The sequence below is a fragment of the Pseudonaja textilis genome, chromosome 1 (assembly GCF_049901715.1).
Source record: "Pseudonaja textilis isolate UNSWEBS1 chromosome 1, rPseTex1.2, whole genome shotgun sequence".
Classification (NCBI taxonomy): domain Eukaryota; kingdom Metazoa; phylum Chordata; class Lepidosauria; order Squamata; family Elapidae; genus Pseudonaja; species Pseudonaja textilis.
Window position 1 is genome coordinate 70,184,828 of NC_141990.1, and position 23,634 is coordinate 70,208,461.

Genomic DNA, 23,634 nt, shown 5'->3' on the forward strand with positions numbered 1-23,634 from the left:
CTTCTTTCCCCTCTTGCATTTAATTATGACTTTCTGTCCCAAATTAGCATGAATTATAAGTTCATTGTATTGTAGCTTCAATATTTTCATTACATCAAATTCTAAATAATCACAGTTCTTCTTTAGCTCTTATGCATTACTTTGCTGCACCTGTCTTTTGGGAAGGAAACTAAGTAAATCAGGAGGCACCTAAAGGACATTGTAAAAATCCAGTGAATTTAATATTTATGCTACCTTAACTTGAAGTTTTCAGACTCTGCAATGCTTTTCTGTCAGACTCTGGCCACTGCAATGTTTTCTACTCCCTTGAGTCCATTTTTAGGGAGTGTCATATTTCTCACATCATACGCCAGACCAGTAAAGTTCTGGGAAAGAAATTACAAGTAAGATAAAAGTAATATAAATATATTCTCTTTTTTATTCAAAATGTGGGGTTTAAATTGAATGTAGTTCACTTTCTGTAGACTGTGGGGATTATTTTACTCCTTTTGTGATTGTTCATGATGCATTTCACTAATGGTTTTTGATGGAATGTTAGCCATTTTTAGAAGTTGTATATTTAAACAGTCAGAATAGAATTGTCACTTCACATTTCTCTGTTGCAAAAGGCAGCAAAACTCTATGGGGAGGGAGCAGTTTGAGAGCTATGACTACTCTGAATGCCAACAGTTATTGATTCCACAGCCACTGGTAGAAATAAAACCATTCTTGCCTTGTGGCATTTGAAATCAGTAGGGATTATCATATGTTATTAGCCAGTTGATGTTCATGTTTCAGCAGACATGGTTGTCATAATGTGTACAAAGTTCTTTTTTTTTAACTAGCGGTTTATTGGTCTGCAAGAGTGACAGAAAAACCATGACTGTGGCGGGTTTTGTTTTAACTAGAGGTTTATTGGTTTGCAAGAGTGACAGAAAAACCAAGACTGTGGCGGTTTCTATGCCTTTTACTATATACAGTGACATTATTTACCACAGGTATTTATAACAGGTGCAACAGGTGTACAATACTGGTGTCAGGTTTCCTCCTAAATCTCCCTCCAAGATACCAATCCTGATTCCTCCCCCCCCCCCTTTTCTCTATTTCTCCCCTTGATTTCTGGGTTTGACAAGAGAGAGAGTGAAAAGAAAGGAATGTACTGGAATGTACTGTAATATACTCATTATGGCTCGATCTTCTGGAACTGCTTAGTCAAATACCTACTGCTTCTCCATTTCCCCAGGGTCATCTACTCAGTCATTCTCCAAAGATCACAGTTTTTCCACTGACAACTGATCCCTTCCTTCCCCTCTGGGGTGTTGAGTGAAGTTGCTGCCCACAACCAGCTGGGTGTTCCTTTCTCCTCATTCTTAGGCTTGGGATGGAGCTCTCATCCCTCTAGGTCTTCATTTCCCTTCTTCCAGAGAAACCACTCCTCTTTCTTCTCCCTTCCTGTAATGATATGCGGGAATGACCTTGGGAGAGATGAGAAGAAGAAAAGGGTACTTTTTAGACTTGCAAGATTGATGTTAGGACTCGCAAGGTACAGATAAGAAACACAATCAGAACTTCTACAACTGTCTAATGTAATTCTAAGATTACATTAAGAGAATCTTGCAACTCTGAAAGTAGCCTTTGCTCCTTGTTTATCAGATCATCATCCAGGCTGGAGCTCTTCCTCCTATCTCCCAAGGTCATTCCCACATACCATTACATATCCTAGTCAAGAACCTACAACTGTTCTACAATTTTTCTACTACTACTTAATTACACTGTCCAACTTTTCTCTCCAGTCTATCCATTCTGTAAGACCTCTCCTTTCCTCTGTCTTCTCCTCTCCTTAATGGTGGACAAGGAAGAAGTTTCCTTGTTGATGAGTCCAATAAGCTGAATGAAGAAAGACTTTGAAGTATTAATTTGCTTTCAAAAGAATTGAGCAATCTAATCCTTCAAAAGTCAGATAATTGAATTGAGAACAGAAGGAAGATATGAAATCATCTTTAAAAGAAAAACCACAAAGCATACATTACAATAGTCTAGCCTGAATAGATCATGAATAGTAGAAGAAAGAGAAGCTCTCTCAGAATAGAGCCATCATAAAATAGTACTTCTGACTATGACCATGTGTCAGCTCTGCCATCTCCAAAAGCCTTCCCAATGCTGTGCTTTGGTTTATGACCAGACGTATCTATCCTCCTTCTTTACTCATAGTGTTACCATCCTGTATGGATTAAAGCTTTTTGCCTTCTCAGTGTCAGAATTCCATAACCGTCTATTTTTTATATATTCTCTATATAACAGAATTTCAGGGTTGCAAAACACTGAACTCGGAAGAAAGCTGAGAAGATGTCCTAGGAGCATAATTTGAGAAGCCACATTTATTTTAAGTACATTTCATATGCAACAACATTCATAATTCATATCCTACATAGTGCCTCTAAATGCTTCAGTAGCCTTTCTAATATATTGTAGCTAGAATTCATAACCACAAAATATGTTCCTTTTGGCAAACATTCCTTGTCACTGTTTGTCTACTGTTGGAAACCATAGTGTACTTCCAGTGAAATCACAAAAATGTGATCAAAATAATGTCAAATGAGCTTTAATTTTTTCCCCTTAGGTTCAGTGTTTATGATTCATGAGATAATAAAAAAATTATAGCTAACAATATACTAAAAAGCTGCCCAGAGTGGTTTTGATATGAGAGGGGCAGCAAATAAATTTAATAAATCAAATAGTTGTGCAAGATTAATGAAATAAATGAATTATTATTATTTATTAAATGTATATGCCATCCAACTCCTAGTAACTCTGGGCAGTTTACAAATGGTTAAAAATATTAAAAACAAGAAAACAATGCAAAACAAAAAAAGGAACAAAGGTGGCAGAGATAACAAAACCAGATGGGAACAAAGAAAAGGAAGAAGCAGGCGCTTCAATCATGCTTGCCAAAAGCCTGGGCAAAGAGCCAGATCTTTTGAGCCATTTGAAACACTAGTTGTGGTTTTGCACACATATTACTAATTTTTAACTGGCTATAATGTTTACTTCAATAATTTACTGTATAAATTCATAACATGTTTTGGTCCCATTAAACAAACATAAGATTTTTTTTTAAAAAAAAATGTCTTAACAAATATTGATGCAAAAATTCACTGTGGAACGTGCCATTTTAGAAGAGACATTCCTTCTCCTGCCTCACATTTTGACAGATGCTTCCATCCTCTAAAGCCAAAGAGAATGCTTTCTGCGTGCAGATGGAATTGATTAATCAATCCAAATTCAAACGATTAATTTCAATTTCTTTAATTGGCTGAAAGCCTTCACTTCAAAGCATTTGTTCAAAAGATGTTCCTAGTGGAATGCATTCCTTTCCTGTAGTGATTACAATGGTGTATATGCACATGTAATCACAATGTTAATCATAATTTATGAGAATAATTTACTCATTTTGAATTGCTGCCTGCTCCAATTTAAAAAATTATTACCCGTGTGTTGTTGACCAACCTGATGAAGGAAGGAAAGAATCAAATCTAGCTAGGACCATGATATTTCTAATCTCCAGCACCTTTTCTCTCTGTATCTTCTTTACTCCTAAGGAGCTGCAGGCACTTTGATTTCCCCAAATACTGAAAACTGAACTAGAAACAGGAATCTATTTTTTCTTCACTGTTTGTCCCTGAGGAGAAATGTACTATGAACAATAACAAAAGTTTGGCTTACATAGATTTAGGCAATGGAGTTATCCTTATGTGTGTGAATATAAAAGGCACTTTAAAGAAAGAACTTGTACATTTGGGTAGGATAGAAAAGAGTTTCATGTTCTAGTTTTAAATCTGACTTACTTTGCAAGCCTAAAATCAGCTTTTACATTCTGTATGGTTAACTCATTCCTGTAGTGCTGATCTTGGTGTAACTAAAACAACGCAATTCATGCATGAGAGAAAGTGAAAAACAAATTTGAGGGAGCCACTGTTGATGTAGAAAAACACAAGCATAGTCATTGCCTTTGGAATGATGACAGGCTATGTGAATGTAAGGTTAAACTAGTACAAAAATGTAAGGTTAAGGGGAAGTAAAATGCAGTTTATTGAAAGAAGGCATGGCTGACTAGAAGTCCCCATAGTGAGCACTGTCCTGAATATCATACACTGCAACTTTATTTGTAAATTTTCAATCATTATGTGTGAACTCTCAACATTACATGATAAATATTATCTGTGATGTCTAAATCCCTAGCTGGGTGCACACCAATTTTGATGGAATTATAATTGCCAGATTTCCCAATGATGCTGACTGACTGATGACTGATTCTTGATTTGTAGCCTCAGAATATCTACATCCATTGAGTATAGAATAAATAGTAAAGAAAACACTTAGGCCATCAATCTCTCTTAAAATAATAGTAATTTTGTGTGTTTATTGAATACCTCATTTAACTGTTTGAAGAGGAACATCAACCTAAATACCAGAGCCGATGTATATTCAAAGGTATGCAAAACAAGAAGCATTGGAAGTATCTCAAGTAGCTTTGCACTATACTACAGTAGCTTATTTGGCTCTTTCTTACTTTCTTGAATGAGACTTGTTTTAAATCTCATCCAACAAAGTTTGCTTTTTCAGCAAAAGCATGAAAAAAAAAGGCCGTGCAATTCTTGCTCCTATCTTCTAAGTTCATTCCTGCATACTATTACAGTATCAGACAATTCCCAAATAGTTTTTATATCAAAAAGTAAGAAAGATCCACTCCAAGACTTGTATATATTTTACTCCCTGTATGTGGATCCTCCTATGATGAAACATAGCAAGCAAAAGATGAAGAACTCTGGTGCCATGGTTGGTAGAAATCCTGGATCTCACTCAGATTAATAAGGAAAATCTTATTAATTACAAGTACATGAAATCCCCCATAGCACTATTAAAGAACTCCCTGCTATAAAGCTATTAGAATGAGAAGGATACTGATGTTTTAGAAGGCAAACTAAGCCAGACTGCAGAGAAAGGCAATTGCCATAGGGAGTGATCTTGAATAACAGGAGGTGGAACCAGTACCAAAGCAAGGGTCAGATAAGAGGGGTTTGAGCCCACATCAAGAAATTAACCTGAGAAAACATCTTGGGTCTCTCCCTGGTTCGCCTAAAGATAAAGTGAGAAGGTGGAAGCAAATTCTATTACTGTAGCCGTTGCAATGAAAGTAGTCCTGACTTAAATATGGAATTGGTTTCTTATCTTGCAGGGCTGACAGTTATTTGAATCAATTCCTTAAATCCAAGTATCCAGAATTGTTATTGAACTTGCTAGACATACTTTACTTCCTGATAAATTATAACTGCACTGCCCCACCCCACCCGGTATCTTTAAAATTACATTTTCTAAATGTTTCAGGGCTTTATGCTTATATCAATATATTTTATTGGCCTGCGGTCAAAGACCAAACATATAAAATAATAACACTAATCACAGGCTGTCCTTCAAAGTAGCCAAATGGCTATCCTTGCTATTTGTCATTAGGACAGTCTATTGATAATATAACTGGAGTCCTGCTTTCTTGCTTCTTAGGCATTATTTTTTTTCCCTCAGTTTGTTTTCAGCTTCTGCTTTCATCTACCAATTTTTTTTTCCCCTGAATGTATTTTTAGTCTTATATTGCTACTGAATCTATTTTGGCAATTACTTTGATGGCAGGCTTCTTAAATTATTAATGAAATTGTTCATCACTTAATTGCTTCCTGATTTATTTGCCTGTGTTTTTCAAATAATATATAATGCTAAATGACTATGACTGGACTGTAGTGTACAAAGGTATTGATAGGAGTATTCCTGCAGTTGAGCCAACGATAAAAGCAGCATTTCCTTTGATGCTGCATCTCACCAGGAGTCTAGTTTAAATGCACCATCACATATGGATTTACAGATCTGTAAATCTGTAGCCTGTAGCCTCTTGCTTGGTGTTAGAGATCTGTAGCCAAGGAAAAGTTACATAAACTTTATCCCGAGAAAGGGGTGGGGTGGGAATCTTCTCTCTACACTATCACCCACACTGAGCATAGAATACTCCTATCAGGGCCGGAGGTCAGCTGGCAGAAGTCAGGTTTTAAGGCTTTTCCAGAAGGAGGCCAGGAGTGTTGGGGCTGACCTCTCACCTCTACCGAGAGAAATATTTCAGAGGGTGGGGCCACAGCAGATACCGCTCTTCTCCTGGACCCTGCTAGCTGAAATTTTTCAACAGATGGGATCTGAGAGGGGGTCAACCTATTCTTGAAAGCACCGGAAGGCAGGACAAAAAGCAATGGATGGAACCTAATCCAGGAGAGAAGCAATCTAGAACTAAGAAGAAATTTCCTGACAGTTAGAACAATTAAGTGGAACAACTTGCCTCGAGAAGTTTTGTCTGCACCAACCCTGGAGTTATGTCTGTCTGTCTGTCTGTATGTATGTATGTATTGGCTGCCCGTCTTACCACAGTTACATCTAATCTAAAACATAAAAAGTTAAAATCAAACATTAAAACCAAAGACACATGGGAAGGGCGAGGCGCAGTGGGGGCGGAAGAGATGGGATCTAATTATTACTCAATCATTTCTATTGAGCTGTTCTCCCACTGGGGCTATCAATTGACTGGCAGAGCCACATCTTTAGGTCCTTCTCACGAGACATCTGGCATATTTGGCCATGATATGAGGCAAATTTTACCCTATGCTGCCACATTAGAAACTTCCATGAGTTAATAAAACATTTTTTATGCTGCTTCAATGGAAATGGAGATAGAATAAAATTTGGCCAACCGAATGATTGTACTCTGGTGAAAATCATATGGTCCTCTAAATGTTTTGGGACTGCAATTCTAATTGACCTTAGTCATCATCAACAAAATAAGGAATAATGGGACATGTAATTTAGTATGTAATCTGAACCGTCACAGTTTTCTTAACCCACACTGCTACAGCAACATTTTTCTCAGTACGGCATATTTGTATCCATTAAGCTGCAACTTTTTTCTGCGGGCACAGAGTCAAATTGTGCTACACGTCAGCGCCACACTGAAGCTGCCTTTGTTTTCCTGACTGTGAATCTCTTCTTTTTATCTGACATATTCTTTGACTTGTTCTTTATTTCTGAAAACAGAAATACTGTAGCCTATGGTCATATGACTTTAAAAACAAATTAACATTTGTTCCCTTTTGGCAGTTAGTTTAATAAAAGAGGCTCAGCCATGAGCCGTCTGCTTTATTGCTATTGTTCTTCTCTTGTTGTCGCTTGTAAAACTGCACTATAATTTTCACTCGGTTTCTTTTCTTTTATGTAATTTATTGTATAAAGCAGCTTTGGAGAGGTATCATATTCCACAATATTTATTTATATTTATATTTATATTTATATTTATATTTATATGTATATGTATATGTATATGCATATGCATATGCATATGTATAAGTGTAGATATATACAGTTAGTCCTCAACTTATGACTGATTGCCTAACTGTTCATTGTTAGGACAGATCCCTCAAAAGCTAAGGACGATCTGTTTTTGAAGTTACTATGGCCACACCTCTCCCTGTAATTACATGATCACATTTGGGGGCACTTGGCAACTTGGTTCATCTTTACAGTCATTTGTGATGTCTTGTGACCATAATTTGTTACCCTTTTTTGCCGGTTTCCAGAAAAAAATAATACTCAAAATTGATTTGCTTAAGGACTACTGTTTTTCGCTTAATAACCATTGCATTTGCTTAATGACTGCCATAAAAAATGTCAAAAAAATTAGGTTACATGATGCATGGGTATTCCGAATGTTAATTGAAGAATAAAAAACAGTAGATTGATTTTGATTGACCTAAAGTATCTAACATAGAAAAGTCAAAAAATGCAATGTATTTATAGTATAGTAGTTTTGAATTAATGCCTGTAATTGACAAAGTAAATAAGTGGAAGCGTTGTGAGCTTTAAGAAAATACTAAGAATCACAGAAATAGAAATATAGTAATTCAACCATTAAAATTTATACCAGTTTCTTTTTCTTCTTTTCCATTTTTGCTTGCATTTATATGTTTTGCATATAAATTTAGTTGGCAACAGCATGATTATGAATAGGAATTGGGAGCAGATCCAAGATCCATTTTTCAATTGATTCCTTTCTTAGACAAGTACACTGGCAATGAATTGTAAGGATAAAACAACAAAGTCAGAGAAGAGGGAGAACCAGAAGGTTATCTGTTCAAGTAAAGCAGCACGACAGACTTAATGTTTCAAAAATTAAACTATAAGTAAAAGCAAAGTACCTCTTGTAAGAGGCAGAGATTTTGAAAAGAAAAGAATACTTATAATTTAGAAATGAAATTACAGGAAAAGAGCACAAAGAATTCCATATATTATTAAACTTTATTTTTTTTTACAAACATGGTCTTGAATATACGAGTAAATAGTAAGCATTAGAGTTGCCAGATTTTAATACCATATTGTGATGGTATGTGGAAAAGACCTTGGGAGACTAGACCAAGAGATGAGCCAAGGGAACGGTCAGATAAGAGACAGCATAGTCCATGACTGAATAGTGGACAGGGCAAAAGGTTCAATATAGCTTTACAATGTACCTCACCTGGTAATAAATCCTATCTGATTTACCCTGTGAGGCCAATAGTATTAGTAATAGTAAGCAAAAAACTCTGTTCCCCTGTCTCCTTTTACAGTTCAAATAAAAGATGGTTCTTTTTGAGCATCTTGCTCTGCCAGCTATTCAGTTGCCAGCTATATTAGATACAGATAATCAGAGTTGGAAGGGATCTTGTAGTTCATCTAGTCCAACCCCCCGCCCAAGCGGGAAACCCTACACCATTTCTGACAAATGACAGTCCAATCTCTTCTTAAAAGTCTCAAGTGATGGCGCTCCCACAACTTCCGAGGGCAAGTGTTCCATTGGTTGATTGTTCTCACTGTCAGAAAGTGACAGTCTCTAACCTGACTGTTCCTTTGGTTGCATCTCTTGGCCCAGTCTCCCAAGGTCTTTCTCATGTGCCATCACATACATAAATTTGGATGACCACCTAGATTAGCCACACAGAGTTCAAGTCTTCTAGATCTGTGTTTTTCAACCTTAGCAACATTAAGATACACAAATTCCCGAGCCAGCCATGTTGGGAGTTGAAGTCCACACTTAAAGTCGTCAAGCTTGAGAAACTGTGTTCTTGATCATTTTGTTGCCAGCTAGTAGTCATCTGATTTAGCACAGCTATATATGATCATCCTAATAAGCACTGTAGTAATTTTGCACATGGGCAGACTGACTTTCCCTTTCTTCATAATCACAACTGGACACCACAAAATTATTGAGGGTATGGATCTGTCCCTGACTTTTCTGACTTTTAAACAAGATGTCATAAAAACTTATTGGGAAATTAAAATGTTATTCAGGTTAATGATATAATAAATAATGTCTCATCACCATAGGAATGCAATATGAAAAACTATTGTGCGCAAATACTTTTCCATTTGTTTTTCTAACAATTTTTTTTAAATGTGGGTTTAAAAAAAAATCCAAAGGAGTCTTTCAGAATGTGCTGGTTCCTTGCAGAAAATGTTAAGCATTTCTATGGGCTTCTTTGAACAAACTCCAGAGGCCCTGCACTCAGTTTGTGTAGAATAACTCCATTCATGAAGAAATTCAATTACTGAGCTAATTATCACCCTGACTGAGCAGTATGAACAAAATTCAAAGTAAGAAGCCACTGAAGAAAAGCCAAATTGCTCAGTCGTCCCAGGAGTTAATTTTTTAAAAGAGATCATACCTGACAGCTGAAAGCCCATGGTCGAATATTCAGCTCAGTTTGGAATGTTGAGTATTAGAGTTTAAAGTTGACCAATCCCTATAGCATTTAACATGTTGCTGCCATAATAATGAAGATATTTAAAAGTGTAAAATAGATGTAATCCATAGTTAAATGACTCCAAAATGTTCACAATGTTTTAGATTAGTAAACACCACTACTTATATTTTTAAATAACCAGAATTAGCTCAAAATTAGAAGAATAAAAATAAGTATAGATTTGGAGTTATTGGCTCTCTTACTGTAAAATTGTACTGGGCATTTCTCTGCTCTATGTTACATACTATTTTCCCTGACAAATCTGTTATTAAAATATCCTTGCAATGTTTTAAAGGTGATATGTCAGTTTTATGACGTATAGGTGCAACATATCGTTTATAACCTATAAATGAGGATTTCAGTTTATCTGCTGAAAAAAAACAAAACCAAAAGCTTAAGTAAAAACTACTTCTTTCTCTAAACTGGGATTCTATTCAGCATCCTTCCTTGTAAAAGCAAATGTTTTTCTTAACTTTAATAACTATTTTTTGAAATGATGATATTAGTATTTTCTTTAGATGCAAAGAGACAACAAACAAGTGATCAAACGTTAATGTCTATTAGGCAGTGAAATGCTATGGCTACCATATCTAGGCTACCATACCAAATCTGAATCACTAGATAGCAGCAGAGAACTACAAAAACTCTAAACGTATTGTTACCATCTAAGGGGCATGTAGATGTTTACAGCTCAAATATAGTAAATTCTATATTCTGCTACCATCCTATGACTGTGTTTTGGGTTTAATTCTTTTTTCATATGATGTATTTTATTATAAGCTCTTGCTCTCCAGACTCTGAATAGTTTCATTAAATTGATTTGGACTGGAGGTAGCAAGATTAATACTTATTGGACAGATAAACACCCCCCCCCCCCATGGAACCAAGACATTCCAAATTCTGCTCTTATCATTCATCTGTTTGTTTGCTTATTCCAGTTTATACAGCTGCCCATCTCCTATGTATCCTTCTGTGGCTTACAAACATCAGACCAACAATACAAAAGTATATAAAATTCTTAGCAGAATTTTACCCTCAAAAACAATCAATGAGCCACTTTTGCCTCTTTCGCTGGTCCCCATGCTTGAGGACAAACCACGTTCTCAAGATCTTTTGAAAGGCAAGCAGGATCAAGAGCAATCTAATCTCTGTGAGTTCCTAAGAGAACATTATAAACGCTCAACCCTGTGGATATTTTATGCCTTCTTAATATTTTTGAACTGAAAGTGGGTGAACTTTTTCTGAAAAATACACAGTGCTTCAAATTTTCTGCCTAGTGTTTAGCTTTCTTTTCCCCAACTCTGTGGTTTGATGTTTTCTGACTAGTCATACAGATAAAGTGAAGCTACTGAACTGAATGATCCCACAAGCCCTAGTGTATGTATATGATTTATATCTATGGTAATGTCAGTCTCAGTTAGCAGGGCAATTAAGAGAAAGCAGAATGACTTTTAAAAAATGAATATACAAAGGTATAAATAATGAGTAAGCAAGAGGAAAATACAGGTAGTCCTCGACTTACGATCACAATCGAGCCCATAATTTCTGTTGCTAAGCAAAACAGCTGTTATGTTGTGCCCGGTTTTATGACTTTTCTTGTCACAGTTGACTGCAGTTGTTAAGTTAGTAACACGGTTCTTAAGTGAATCTGGCTTCCCCACTGACTTTGCTTGTCAGAAGGTCGCAAAAGGTGACCCCATGACCCCAAGACCCTCTAAGCATCATAAATACATGCCAATTGCCAAGCGTCCAAATTTTGATCATGTGACTACAGGGATGCTGCAACGTTTGTAAGTGTGAAAATGGTTATAAGTCACTTTTTTCAGAGCTGTTATAACTCTGAATGGTCACTTAATGAATGTTTGTAAGTTGAGGACTACCTATGGTAGAGCTGAAAATTACTCGTTCACTTTCCAAATTCTGTTCCATCCAGAGGTGCTGAATTTGTTCCCTATAATCCCACTGCAGGAGGGCATCCTTTTGATTAAACTGGGGTGGTTTTTTTTTAAGGCATCTGGCAACTTGAGGGAACATTTAGACCAGGGTAGGGAAACTTGGCTCTTCAATCACTTATGGACTTCAACTCCCAGAATTCCTGAGTGAGCCATAAAGGTTCCTAACCCTGGCCTACTATTTTCAGTTGTGGGGAAATCACTTTTTGACTTGAATGGGACAGTTTAATATACAAATGTAGGACATATAAAGAATATGTCTTACATTTGTATATTAAAATATGTCCTACATTTGTATATTAAACAGTGCCATTCAAGTCAAAAATTGATTTCCCCCACAACTGAAAAACCAGTAGGCCAGGGATGGGGAACCTTTTATGGCTCACTCAGGAATTCTGGGAGTTGAAGTCCATAAATAATAAAAGAGCCAAGTTGCCCTACCCCTGATTTAGACCATAAGAAAAGAGAGCTAAATTCTGGAGAAGCCAGATTAAAATATATAAAATATATAATTATGCACAAATACATAAAGAGAAAATTTCCCTGTCCACCACCTGACATAATCTATAGGTACCTATCTTCTTTCCAGCACAAAAAGAGCAGACCATTCCAACACAAGACTGGTACTCCAGATTGAAAAGGATGCAGGTAGGAAACAGAATTTTTTTTTAAATGTCTGTTTGTGAAGATAAGTTTATTCAACATATTGAACATATTGAGTTGGATTCAGAGATAGACCAGCAGAAGATGTTCCAGGAAAACTGTTCTGCAAACTTTTGTGGAAGAGCTGCTAAAAGATTCCAACTGTACCAGTTGAGCACATGCCTTGGAGAGACTAGTGCTTCCTTGCTTCTGGTGATGTTATGCATGGAAGATTGCGCACACTTTGTGTTAATAGAAGTGCCTAGTTCTTTTCACACAAGACAGCTGTGTTCTGTTTTTGGAAGGGAAGCTTAATCCAATTCATTTACAGTTGTACTCATGCTACTTTTTGCTCCTCGGGGAAAAGCAAGATATAAATCATAAATACTGAGTAAATGGCAATGTTTGATGCATAAAGAAAATGTAGCTCCACAAGTCAAAGACTGACATAAAAATAATATGAGTATGAATAAAATAAAATGGAATACATAGCTTTATTTATATTTACATATAAATACATAGTATAATAGTGTTTTATATATACAGTATACATACATCAATATAATGAAATGAAAACAGGTTTTTTTTTAAATTTTGAAATAGTGTGGTTTTGCAAAGAAAAATATTTTGATTTAGAAGAGGTGTAAAAGAGTTTTGATGTTCTAAATCCATCATTCCTAACCTGAAACCTATTTACTACTGATCACCCATTGAATTAATAATAAAACCAAGTGTCATGTTGACCATTTGTATGTCCCATTTGTTTGGATCAGAGGTGGTATTCAGCAGGTTCTGACCAGTTCTGGAGAACCAGTAGCAGAAATTTTAAATAGTTTGGAGAACCGGCAAATACCACCTCTGACTGGAGATTTTACGGTATCCTTCCTCTGCCACACTCACCAAGCCACACCCACAGAACCAGTAGTAAAAAAAAATTGAATCCCACCACTGGTTTGGATGGTGGCATATTCTGAATAAATCAAGCCTTGATTACATGAAAACAAGCAGGTGAAAAACACCAGCATACTTTATGTAACATGTAGTATAAAGCTCATTGTTGCCTTGTGAGCCATTACAGACTTATAGATGAGACCAGTAACTTCATAAAAATTCACCAGAAATTATACCAATACCAAGTACTTTTTCCAAATGCTTGTAGCTTTCTCTACATTATTACATTTTGTGTTACCATTTTACAATAGCTGCTTTTACCTTTTCCTTTCCATTTCAGTTAGATTTTTTTTCTTTTTTTTAAATTTCAAGTGTAAGAAACTCAGAAGTATAAGGCATTGTTCTGTGATTTTCGTTCATTCCAATGAAACTGTTACATAGTTCCCATTTGAATTCCAAAATGTGGTTGTTTTTCTCAGGTTTTAATTAGCTTATTAATGCAGGGATGCCCTTGACTGCTTATCTGGAAGAAAAGAAACTAAAAAGCTTAATCCATTGTCTCATAACAGAAGCATATGTTGCCCTGTTACTTAAGCCACAGTGTAGTTGCATGAGCTGTATTATGTATTTATTAACTTTTCATAGAATTAAATCATGGTCGAGTATTTTTCGTTGTCAGGCTTAAATGAGGCAATTAGAGGCAGAATCTGGAAGCTACAGCTGCGTAATGAAGTCTAATGGGTATGATTCAAGAATCCAGTTTTCTTCACTTGCTTTGTTATAGGCCACGTAATTTACATTGTAGAAGGGAGAAGGAGCAAATAAGTACATTTGCAGGCAAGATTGAGTGTCCCATATATTTTCCTGTAAGGTAGCACTCTACATACACAATCCCTTATTGTGCACCCAGCAGCAGCCTACAGTAAATACATCACTTCTTGATTTATTTAAGCCTTTGGATTTCTTGGTGGAATCACAATATTCAAGAACTGTACAAGCAGAAATAAATAACAAAAAGGACTCCTAATATTTATTAGTGACACTTGTCTTCAGCTATTTCTACAAATAGAATAAAGTGTAAAAACTACTTTGTAGATGATCCCAGCCGTTTAGATCTGTTGGTTGTATGAAAGATGCGATCTTTTGGTTGTAGGAAAAGATCCACCACCTTCAGATTCTACTAACCTACCTCCCTGATACAGGTGGCAAAAGGGAACAAGGTAAAATATAATATATTTTTGACAAAAGTGCTCTTAAAATTCCAAGAAAGAAACTGGCTATTAAACAAGCAGTAAGAAAATTGGATTCTTCTCAAAAGATTCGTGGCTGGTACTTTTTTCATCCCTTTTATGTTCTTTGTGTTCCTCTGATTTTAGGAAATGATGATAACCTTAACTCCATCTTTTACGAGCACCTAACAAGATCTCTGCAGGAGACCCTTTGTGGAGATTTGATTCTTGGACGCTGGGGAAACTACAGTTCCGGGGACTGCTTTATTTTGGCATCTGATTACTTAAATGCTTTTGTTCACTTGATAGAAATTGGAAATGGTCTTGTCACATTCCAACTCAGGGGGCTAGAATTTCGAGGTAAGACCTCTCCTTACCTTAAAGAACAGCGGTCAAGAAAAAGCAGAAAATTCATTCATTGCGTGGATCTGAAATTTAGCATGAAATTTGAGTAGCTGCTAAATCATTTCAGATTCTTCGACATAAGGAGTTTTTGTGTAACAAATACTGCCAGAAAGTGACAGCCAGACCCATTCTTTCCAGGGCCAAAATGGTTTTCATGTCTCATATCTGGTTTATTGTAAAACAGGATTAATATCTAATTCCATGGGGATTAAACACAACAGTGACCTGGTGACCCATTAGATATTAGTAATATGTAATAAACTTGCACTCCTGACTTTTCTATATTTATTTTAGATGTGAATCCCACTAAACTCAATAGTATTTAGTACATTCCCAAGGAACATTTTATAAAGCTTCAGCCTTCATCATTAATAGCTCTTGTTTCCTGGTTCTATAGATTGCATTTTGCTTTGCTTTTATTTTTTTTCTCCTAGTGAAATCTATACTGGATAATCTGGGATTATCTTTGTTATATGTGAACATACCTTCAGTGTTATTAGAGCTTGACTTTTCTTATCTCTGTAATAAGAGACATTAAAATGATACACTTACGCAATAACAGAATCTAAATATTTATGATTAATATCTTATCAATATGCTTCATGATGTGTGAGCTGAACAGTACGCATTTACATACCTCAAAATTATGCATATTTTGATTTTCATTATTACCCAAAAATGAAATATAGTTTCCCCCAAAATAAGACCCTGTCTTATAATTTTTTTTGCTACCAAAAAAAGGCACCAGATCTTATTTTGGGGGAGGAGAGAATGTCTTCCACTGACTCACCCCACTTGCATGTGTCGCCCCTGGCCTCCCTTTCGCTGTCAGAGGCCTTCAGAAACTTCTTCTACAGCCAGCAAGGCTTTCCTGAAGGCCTCTGCAGACAATAACAGAGCTCTGGATTGATCTGGTGCTGTTAACAGCTGCAGAGGCCTTCAGGAAAACTTTGATGGCTGCAGAAGAAATGGGCTGGCAAGGCAGGTGTCGCGATGTGCGAGGCCTGGCTACAACTGTCCGAAGGTAAGTAGTAGGGCAGCTCCACCCCCCATCCCCACCCTAGTTTCATTTTTACCCATGCACCCTGGAGTGGGTAGGGTCTAATTAGGGTTTATTTTGGTGGTAGGTCTTGTATTGGGCACACATGTAAAAATCAAGCTAGTAACTTACTTTTGGGATAGGTCATGTTTTCGGGGAAACACGGTAGATGTGGTCAGGCCAAAAAGCTCTACTGAGGAGGCTTCTGGTGATATTATTAATCAATAAACAAGAACAAATAAAAAAAGGATACAGGGTATAATTATAAAATATATTATCACCTCAGTTAGCAGAGCACAATATCTACATATTTATGTTGACTTAATAGCTTTGCCTTTATTGGTCCATGTATACTTTTATTTTTATTTTTTTATTTTTATTTTTTCTTTATGTTTTTTGGATTGGGTTTATATTGCCTATGTCTGTCTTTGTTTATACATATTCCATTTTTTCTTTTCTTTCTCTCTTTCTCTTTCTTTATGCTGGTGATATTTATTTTAAGTCATGAAGTGATATCTCTTTCTAATTATTAGGAACTTGATGTTCAAATGTTATATGAATGTTGTACGGTATAACTATTACACAAATACTTCCTGCTGTTTGTGTGGATCTGAGATAGCAGATTGAGGTTTAGTTTGCACTAGTAATCCGATGTGTTATTCAAGCCAATACCTATGCTTTTATAAATGTATTATAAGAGATATATATAGGACCAACTGTTTTAGATTTGGGGTTAATGAAATTCAATTATAGGATTGTTCATCTATCCACCTACTTTCTCAGATCACTTAGATCCAAGCTGGTTTGAAAAGACTGGATTTCATTAGAACTAACAAATAAAACCTTTCGTACAAAACTTTCTTAAATTGTTATGGCCTGGCTGTTGAACAGGCATAGCCAGGATATAAAACTAGAAAGGGTACTCTGAGTTTATGATTAAGCCATTTAGAAAGCTAAAACTTGGCATGCACATCAGAATTGCATATGCTTCTTTCTACATTTAAGGCAAAGTATTTGGAAGTTATTGTTATTTTATTTAATTTTAGACCGTGGCATAGAATCTGACATGATTTACTTAGTAAGGTGAAATAAACAGTCTGTTCCTTAGCAGTTTCTGTTCGGCACAGTGTAATCAGCCCATTTTATTTATTGCCATAACTCTCCCTTTGGTTGGTTTAATTGGTATATATTAACTATTTAAAGGAGAGCCAGCAATTTTCTATGAAGAGCTTATTTGCACTGAGCTCTGCAGTTACTGCCATTGTGATTATCCTGTATTTCATTTCCAAGGGACTTACTGCCAGCAAAGGGAAGTGGAGGCTATAACAGAAGGAGATGAGGACAATGAAAATTGCTGCTGCTGTAAACCAGGCCACTTCCCTCACTTGCTCTCATGCAACGCAGCTTTCAACCTTCGATGGCTGACTTGGGAAATAACACGGACTCAGTACATTCTAGAAGGGTACAATATTATTGACAATAGTGCAGCCACCATGCTCCAAGTGTTTGACCTGCGAAGGATACTCATTAGATATTACATAAAGGTAATATGGTTCAGTCATCTGCAGGAAAGCTGTCTATTATTGATTTATTATTTTCATTTTATGTGGAATGGCCGCCTACTTGCAAAGCAACTCTGAGCAGCTAATGGGATTTTAAAAAATAGGTAGTCCTCAGCTTACAACCATTCATTTAGTCACCCTTTGAAGTTACAATGGTCCTGAAAAAATGTGATTTATGAACGTTTTTCACACAACCATTGCAGCATCCCCATAGTCACATGATCAAAATTCAGACACTTGGCAACTGGCAAGTATTTATGACGGTTGCAGTGGCTCAGAGTCATGTGATCACCTATTGTGACTCTCTGGCAAGCACAGTTAATGGGGAAGCCAGAGTCACTGAACAATTGGGTTACTAACTGAACAAAGGCAGGGATTTGTTTAACGATTGTGGCAAGAAAAGTCATAAAGTGGAACAAAAGTCACTTAAAAACTGCCTTGCTTAGACCCAGAAATTTTGGATTCAATTGTGGTCATAAGTCAAGGACCACCTGCACAATGCAAAAGCCACAATGCAAGAAATAAAATATGCTGTATGTACAGTGTCCAGTATATTTCATTTCTTTCATTGTGGCTTTTGCAACACTCATATATTTACATTTACATCAGACATATATCTCAGCCTTCTTCTTTTAAACATTCCTCTTTTTTAATTTTCCATCTGGTTGACAACCAGATTTGAGTGAGGGGCTGTTTATCAACTTTAAAAGAATTCTGCTCCCTTCTTAGGAAAGTGGGTCAGTTCCTTTAGCCATTCTGCATATATTTGAAATAATTTACTGCATGGCTACTGGAGATTATTTAAATACTGCCTTCACATTTGCTTGTCAATTCATTCTTTTTTTTAAAAGAGAGGGAGGGAGAGAGCTCACAAGACTGCTTTTCAAAAAAAGGGTGGTTTCCCCTCCTCCCATTTGTGTTGTGTCAGCATAAATCTCCTTAAAAGGCATGGTGTGCTTATCTCTTTCCAAAGGCTAAAAAAAAAAAAATTAAAACTCTGGCTTTTGCACTGAATAGGTCCCTTTCTCCACGTTTAAACACAAATTTAAATATAAAACTGGAAGAATGATATTCATAAATCTTAAGCAGGTATAATAACATTTGTATAATTAATCCTTTCCAATGTCTTAATGTTGGCTTTCTTGCAGTTTTCTTCTACTATTATGCACCTTTGAATCATCCCTTCTGAGTTCTTCTGAGCCATAAGCATGTATTCCTGCAAAAACCCAGGAGTACAAAAAGTAGAAGAAAATATAGAGTAGTGGTACATATCCTCCATGGAGGCATTTCTCTAATGTCTGGAATAATTGAACATCCCCTAGTTCAATGAGTTACTAAAGCAAACTGCATTTCTGTTTTCATCTACAGAGCATTATATATTTTACTGCAAGCTCCCCCAAAATCCTGTCCTGGCTAAGAGATGAATCATTCCAGAAGACACTACAGCCATTCTCCAAATGGCATTATATTGAGCGTGACCTTGCCATGTTCAGCATTAACATTGATGATGATTATGTCCCTTGCCTTCAAGGAATCACCAGAGCAAGTTTCTGTAGTGTTTACTTAGATTGGATTCAGTTCTGTGCTGGGAAAAGAGTGGAGGTGAGCATTTATTTATCAAGTTTATATAACCCTTTGTAGGTAGTTGCAGTGGTTCCTATTAAAACTTTTACAGTATGGTGTTCTTTTCTTTTTTAAAGGAAGTTCATCACATTTAGTCCCAATCATAAATCATAAATTTTCTGAAGTGCTAAATATTTCCCAACAAATCAACCTGATTTCCCCAACCCAGTGCTTCCAAAATGTTATTAAATGACATTTCCCAGAATCCCCAGCCAGCACAATCAAAAAGAGAGACTGGATGAGGGTTATGGATTCTGTAGGTCAACACATCTGGAGAACTCAAGTTGGAAAGGCTTGTAAGGGGGTGACTCTTAAAAGCTCCTTGAAAACTAAGGTTGAAAGAGAACAAATTGGGGAAAATGGGAAACAAGTATGGCATGAAGAAATTATTTTACGTTCAAAGTAGGCAACCTGGTGTCCTCCAGATGTTTCTGACTAAAAAAAACTCCTAGCAGTGCCTTTTGATTGACAGTGCAAATGAAGGTTGAATTTCCAAACATTTGGAGGACAGCTGTTGCACACCTTATGGTTATATATTTGATTGGTTAGTTATTAAACTTTTTCTCCAAAATGGTTTTTGGAACAAGGAAAGAAAATAAGGTGCCTGCAACAGGATTGGATGAAAAGAAGCAAAGATGCTGGGAGTCAAACCTATGTGGCCTTTTTTTTTTAAAAAAAAAGAATTCTTTAGAATCAATAAAATATGCCAAGTAAGTTGCTTAATATTAACCACTACTAATTAAACATTATGTTAAGTTGTAAAATTGAAGGATCCTTTTCTCAGACATTACTATGGTACAGTTTCTAGGGAATTTTTCATCTGTCAAGAGTCACAGCTTGGAGTAAATATGCACAAATAAAGCACGTGTTAAATCCAGGAAATAAAAGTATGAGAAAGAGGTCAGACTGAATCTACTTTCATTTACTGTGGCATAAGAAGGAGGGAAAACAAAATACAGATTTTCAGGACTGTTATTGCAGCCTATCTCATTAAGTGGCATTTGGGGCAAACTTGTGGAAACTGTTTCCTGGCCAACCTACCTTGAAGGGCTAATAACTATTCAGTAATGGACGGTTGCAATATGAGCGAGCTTTTGGTATGGCACTAAATACAAATATTACATGTTTTGCAGCCTTTGGAGTGTGATGAAGATTCTCCTTTAGTAACCCTTTCCTTTGCATTGTGCATTCTTGGTAGAAGAGCTTTGGGAACAGCATCACACAATATGGCCATCAGGTAATTCTGTTGTGTGACAATGCTTAAGACAGTAATAGCTTGCTAATGGCTCAGAAAAGTGTTTGCTCATCCGAATGATTTGTTTTTTCATTTATCGTAAAGGAAGAAGTGCAAGAAGAAAAATTAATTTTGAAATCAGTAACTTGGCAGTTTTTTCAGATGAATACGTACATCTTGAATAATTCTGTATTTGTAGCACAGGAGTACATAACAGAATTCTTGAATTTCTGAATTTTCCCTTACCATTTATTATCAATATAAAAACCTTTTTGACTGAAACAAAGTCTCTGAGTAAATAGATGCAACTGAAGATATATGAATATAACCAAGATTCCTGTGGTATTAAAGTAATTCTGGTGACAACTAACAATTGTATTAATGCATATTTTCTGTGGATTATACTCTCCATATTCCATATATCTAAGAAATATGTGCTATCAATTAGAGCTATCATAATATATGAACACATTATATGAACCAGCGTCTCTTTTTTTGAGCCCCTCATATCTAACAATTAGCTGGATGCATTTTAAAATGCTGCATAGATGTTCATAAAATGTTTTTATTTAAATATAATATTAAATCATTACAAATATACCATTCAGATTATGAAGTAGCATTTTAATCATGCTAATGTCCAGACAATCAAAATTCCTTATTTCATGTCCTCTTGAACATCTATTCTAATAACCATTTATAAATAGCGATTGTAGCCTTATTATTTTGTACAGAACCTATCTATTCTTCTAGTGCTAGAAGACAACTTGAAAAAATACCTCATTCTTTTTAATGAAACTTAATGCCTAATGCAGGGATGTCAAACTCAATTTCATTGAGAGCCGCCTCAGTGTTGCGTTTTCCCTCGGGGGCGGGTGTGTGTGGCTAGGGTGATCGTGGCCAGCTTGACATCATTCGTTTTTGGCTGCGACCAGCTCCTGCAGCCCTTCATGAGCCCCACTCAAAACCTACTCGTGAGGAAAAACCCTTTTTTATTTTAGTTCCCCACAGGAAGCCTCAATTAGCACTTCAATCCCAACACAAAGAGTTTTGACTAGCCTGGTTAGGGGCAAGGAAATCCTGGAAGGAAGTAGTTCATAATGTGTTTGTTTTTCATGGAAAACCAAATATATATATATATATATATATATATATATATATATATATATATATATATATATATATATATATATATATATATATTCATATATATATATTCATATTCGCGTACTTACATGTATGGCATTCTGCTTTGTTCGGGTAATTTCCCACGTCATTTTAGTTGTGCTTTTAAAGTTGTGGCAACATTTCGGCAGAATCTCATCTGCCATCATCAAGCTTCTGTATAGTGTTCATCTGTGAGTCAGACTTTTGCAGTGGTTTCAGATTTAAATTTGGGGCACAACTACAATGACGTGGGAAAATACCCAAACAAAGCTGAATGACATACATACATACATACATACATACATACATACATACATATATTTGTTTACTTACATGTATGGTATTCAGCTTTGTTTAGGTATTTTCCCACGTCATTATAGTTGTACTTTTAAAGTTGTAGCAATGTTTCAGCAGAATCTCATCTGCCATCATCAGGCTTCTGTATTGTGTTCGTCTGACGATGATGATGGCAGATGAGATTCTGCCGAAACATTGCTACAACTTTAAAAGCACAACTATAATGAAGTGGGAAAATACCCAAACAAAGCTGAATACCGTACATATATATACACAGCCAAGCCACCATCCAATCAAGTCACACCCCCACTAGCAGTTAAAAGGAAGAAGAAGCTGCAAGCTCACATTACTCCGAGAAGCACAAAGCCGAAGACACAAGCCTGAAGATGATGAATGAGACTTCATCGAAACATCACCTAGATACTTCCAATTTTACGCGGGAGAAAACCCGAATAACAAAGATCCACATACAAATACCACGAAAACCTCAGAAAGCAAATATATATATATGTTTTCTGAGGTTCTCGTATTGTATGTGGATCTTTGATTGTTCGAGTTTTCTCCTGCGTAAGATTCAAGTATCTGGCAACGCATTCGATGAAGTCTCATTCATCATCTTCAGGCTTGTCTCTCGGCTCTGTGCTTCTCAGAGTAATGTGAGATTACAGCTGCTTCCTCCTTTTAACTGCCAGTGTGGGAACTGATTGGGTGTGACAACTGTGTTCTGATTGGGTGGGGTGTTTCTCATTGGTAGGGGTTTGGCTGTGTTCTGATTGGTTGGGGGTTAGCCGTGTTCTGATTGGTTGGACAGAACACGCCTCCAACCAATCAGAACACGGCTAACCCAACCAATCAGAACACAGCCAAACCCCTACCAATGAGAACACACCCCCACCCAATCAGAACACAGCCAAGCCCCACCCAATCAAGTCCCACCCCACTGGCAGTTAAAGGAGGAAGCAGCTGCAATCTCACATTACTCTGAGAAGCACAGAGCCGGAGACAGAAGCCTGAAGATGATGAATGAGACTTCATCGAAACGTTGCCTAGATACTTCGAATCTTACGCGGGAGAAAACCCGAACAACCAAAGATCCATATATATATATATATATATATATATATCAGTCTCATTTACATTATTTGGGAATTAAGTAGACAAAGTGTTGATATTACACATCAATTTCTACTAAGTAAGATATCTGTACTGTTGACAGTCATTAGGAAACCATTACCATTACAGGGCAAAATGAATGTTTAGGGAGAAATGCTAAGTTGTATATTATATCAGAAGTGAAGTTTACACTATACATGTGAGCTAGTAATTTGCATTCATTTACACATGAATTATGTCTAATCAGTTTAGGAAAAGAGTTTAAAGGCAAGATTATGCTGGCAATATTCTTGTGGAATATATGCAAATAATGTTTGATTTACCTGTCACTGTAAATATCAGTAGATGGCAAACATTGTCTTTTAAATTGTGCAGTGTATCCAGTAACTGATAGGACATCTGCATTAAGTTCTGTTGGAACTTTTTCAGTACATATCGGAGAGCCTAGCATTATATCTTCAACAGAAGGATTCGTAGCTATCTGTCCTTGGTCAGTTTGGTCTGCGGTTAAGGCACCAGGTTAAAAAGCAAAAGACCGTCAGTTCAAGTCCTGCCTTACTTATGAAAGCCACGTGGGTGATCTTGGGCCAGTTATTTTCTTTCAGTCTGATTTTTCCTCACAAGGTGGTTGTTGTGGT

The 23,634-nt window shown here is 36.4% G+C and overlaps 1 protein-coding gene across 4 annotated transcripts in view; it reads left to right on the forward strand.

Moving 5' to 3' along the window:
- The window catches only part of PCNX2 (pecanex 2), a 98,910-nt gene that overhangs the window by 63,528 nt on the left and 11,748 nt on the right, over positions 1 to 23,634 (forward strand). For 3 of the 4 annotated variants that reach the window (XM_087937519.1, XM_087937511.1, XM_087937521.1), the window contains 6 exons: positions 254 to 383; positions 12,384 to 12,442; positions 14,704 to 14,916; positions 17,291 to 17,544; positions 18,931 to 19,164; positions 20,319 to 20,422. In XM_087937519.1, coding sequence (XP_087793645.1) covers positions 254 to 383; positions 12,384 to 12,442; positions 14,704 to 14,916; positions 17,291 to 17,544; positions 18,931 to 19,164; positions 20,319 to 20,422 — 994 coding nt within the window. Of the gene's footprint in view, positions 1 to 253; positions 384 to 12,383; positions 12,443 to 14,703; positions 14,917 to 17,290; positions 17,545 to 18,930; positions 19,165 to 20,318; positions 20,423 to 20,524; positions 21,551 to 23,634 lie in introns of those variants that run through there. The other variant, XM_087937526.1, reaches the window with a different exon arrangement.